The 3,650-nt window shown below is 37.7% G+C and overlaps 1 protein-coding gene across 1 annotated transcript in view; it reads right to left on the reverse strand.

The window, feature by feature from the left end:
* The window catches only part of TTC39B (tetratricopeptide repeat domain 39B), a 135,131-nt gene that overhangs the window by 64,169 nt on the left and 67,312 nt on the right, over nucleotides 1-3,650 (reverse strand). Inside the window, 1 exon segment of the mRNA XM_007465648.1 lies at nucleotides 1,784-1,879. Coding sequence (XP_007465710.1) covers nucleotides 1,784-1,879 — 96 coding nt within the window.

The raw sequence follows: 3,650 nt of genomic DNA on the forward strand, positions 1-3,650 counted from the left end.
TCACTGTCCCTACTTCCCCTCCTCCCATTCATCTTCCACTGCAGCCTGGCAAGGAACCCTCTAAGCTAAAGGTCTATGATGACCTAACTACAAAATACAAAGGATGCTTTCCAGCCTTTATCCACGTAGACCTCTTTGCAACACCTGGCTCTGTTGACCTCATTCCAGAACTCACCCCTCCCCAACCCCTTGCCCATCTTGCAGCTACCATCTCATTTAATCGTCCTGTCCCTCAAACCTCCATAGCTCTGCATGAAATCATTCCATTAGCTGATCCTTCAATGTCTGTGTTCATGGGGCTTCCTTCCTTCACTCTCTTCTCATTCGTTTTGCTCTCTCTTGGAAAGAGCACGTACAGTTCATGCCTTCAAAACTACATATATGCTGAAAATTCCCAGTCTACTGATACAGCCCAGAGCTCTCTGAATGCTATGCCCTTAATTTATCACTGCTTTCAGTAATATTTTTTAAATTTATTTTACCCCAGCTTTCAAACTCAGCATTATATAAATGTTGATGCAGTGGTTACCTAGGAAACTATCAGATCAGTTAGAGGACAACTATGAGGGAGGAATACATACTTCTGAAGATAGCTCAGATTTCCATGAGCAGAGACATAATGAAATTAAAAAGTAATGTGGAAAATAAACGCCTTCAGATCCTGAGAAGTTATTTTCAACTTCATCTCCATTCCTCAGTCCTTATAAATATTGCACCCCTTCCTTATATTGTGAGAGTTGAGTCCTAAGACAAACTGCTAAGCCCATGAGTATTGTGAACATACTCAAAAGTAGCTGAAATTTCAAATGCAAAATCTAAAATGCCGAAGACGTGCTGTATAAAGTTTGATAAACCTGTAAGGATAAATGGAAAGCACTTTTTCATGGTATAAAATAAAGCTTTAACAGAGTTGCCTTAATAACCGAGAAAGGAACAACTTACATATTCAAAAAGTGACAACTGGCTAAAATAATTCTAAAATGGGAAGAAAGGAACAGTACTTAGCAATCAAATATGATATTATAAAACATATTCAGTGGAAAGGAAAAATGTCACGATATATTATGCTTTGAAAAGTGGGTTACCAAAGAGTAAAATTAATATGATCCCAATTTAGAAAAAAAATTAATATCTCTATATATGAAGAGAAAAAGAAAGAATACACACCCAAAAAACAGTTATGGTGATGGTAATACATATTTTATCTCTCCTTTGTGCTTTTGTGTATTTCCTGAATTTTCTACAACAAATGCTTCTTAAATGCACTTTTAAGCCAAAGTTACAAGAAGAATACAATTAGAAAAACAATACAATGTTCAATGAAAAAGGTATGGCTACATCTATATCAAGGAGCACATGCCTAGAGAAAAGACTGGAATGAAATATACCAAAATTCTAACAGTCTGTGTTAAAGTGCTCATAATTCTTCTTTCCTCCATCTTCCCCTATGCTTGGCAATATGGTTACATTATTTCATAATAAAATAAATGGTTAAAATTTTAAAAGATAAAAAAAGGCTCAAGAGGGAGTTGTACCCCAAGAGTTGCATTTGGTTTTGTTTCTGCTTTTATGTAACAGGGTCACCTACTCACTAAATCCCTTAGGAGCTCCGAGACTCCTTCCCTAATTTGTAAAATGGGCACTACACCTGCCCAGGCCTCTCTCCACCCTACCCATTAGTAAAACACAAAGCCCTATCTAACATCAACACTGCAATTTACCCAAGGGTTGGACTGCTCTCCCCAGTCCCCCAGGAACACCCGCACCCCCCCGCCTTCCTGACCTTTTCACATTAGATGTTCGGTGCTGTCCGGATGCCTGTTTTGTATCAAACGATGAGAAGTGTTGGCTGCTTGTTGCCATATCTACACGAGAAGACCTGTTAATAAAAAGGCAGTGAGGTTGTTACTTCTTTGTCTTACAGGAAAAGTCTACATAGATTAAAGTATACAACACAAGTCCTTCAATTATTTATATTATCTCACTTCCATTTCTTATCAGTTTTGAAAATCAAATAGCAGAATCCACTCAGTTACATGGTGAATATTTCTGAAATACAGCCCCAATAAAATAAACTTATTTTTCTTTATATTCCAGTACACAAAAATTAATGAAATCACCCCCCAAAACTCTCCACCCAAAGATAACATTGTAGCTTGTATATATCCTTCCAAATCTTTTCCCAAGTAAATCTATCTATCTGTCTATATTTTTCTTAATTGAAATGGAATATTACTGTAGGGGAGGAAAAAGTTTTCGTCAACCCTCTTAGGGTCCCCCGCTGGGTCTGGAAATTAAACTGACAAAGACAGATCAACAAGAGAAAAGCACACAAATTTAATTGAATGGTTACACGTATGTGAGAGCCTTCATAGGAGAACGAAGACCCAAAGAAGTGAGCAGAGCAGAAATCTTTTATACCTTTCTGACAAAGAAACAATACATTTGTCAAGAATTGGCAAAACAAATGGTGAAAGCCTAGGGGTAAATGGTGAAGGAATAACTTGGAATAAATAAGGGTTAATTTAACAAGATTTGTCTGCAGACTCTGAGCTGTACGAGTCTGCCTCCAGTAAAACCAGAATTTATGTCCTACCTTTAGACAGAAAGAGGGAACTTTTTCAGTGTTTACTGCTTCTTGATTGGCTTCAGCTCAAAATGATTTTTATGTCAAAGAGGCATACGTATTTTGGGATAACATATTCTGGGTTCCTTTCTTATATGCTTACTTTATCCTGAATCTTTTCTTCTCAACAAATACAGAGTTGCTCTACCACAGCTAGTGCCCACATAGCAGTCTGCTGAATAGAGGTAACATAATTTGTTACCTATCCCTCATTTTGAGGCATGCTAGTTGCTCCCAATGTTTGGCAATTATCAATACAAACAATACTGCAATAAGCCCCTTTACTCACTTGCCTGATTATTTCCTAAGGATAAATTCTGGAGTGAAAGGGCAAGTATTTTGTAAAATATCTTATGTTTTAAAAACTGCCTTGTTTCCCATTATATATTTATACCACAGAATGCTGAAGTAACATAGAGGAGCTGGAGACCAATTTGGTTTGCAGAATCTTAGGCCACATTTTGACCTACATCTACCGCAGAGACACACACAGAGGCAAGCCTACTGCAGAGAAGGAAACTTCCATAGAGCTTAAGAATAAGCCCTGCCCTGTATATAACAGAATCGTCAACCTCCCATTGACGATTCACCTTAACTGTCCACAGCCATAGAGAAGAGAGGAAAGGGTTATTGACCACCCCTTTAGGAAAGCTTCTTTTTTTTAAAATTCTAAGATGTCAATGCCCTTATTGTACATTAAGTGGAGTATGATTATATTACCTTCAGACTTCCCAATACCCGGTAATATTTTATATTCAACATTCATCTCTTCTTGAACATGTCAAGTTTCCTAAATTTCATATATCAGGTTAGGGGAAAATCAAGGTTCTTTTCACAAGGGTGGTTGGGTGTGGGTGATGGGAGAAAAGAAAATGCCACGGTTAAGTGGAAATGTAGCTTGAAGGCATGTATGTTATTTTCTATCACAAGAACTTCTTACTAGGAGAATGGAGGAAGCCCTAAGCACTTAGGTAAACCAGACTCCAGGGTACTGACTGACATCCCAGTTTACAAGCAGGGAAAG

This window comes from Lipotes vexillifer, unplaced genomic scaffold (genome assembly GCF_000442215.2).
Source record: "Lipotes vexillifer unplaced genomic scaffold, Lipotes_vexillifer_v1.1 scaffold31, whole genome shotgun sequence".
Lineage (NCBI taxonomy): Eukaryota > Metazoa > Chordata > Mammalia > Artiodactyla > Lipotidae > Lipotes > Lipotes vexillifer.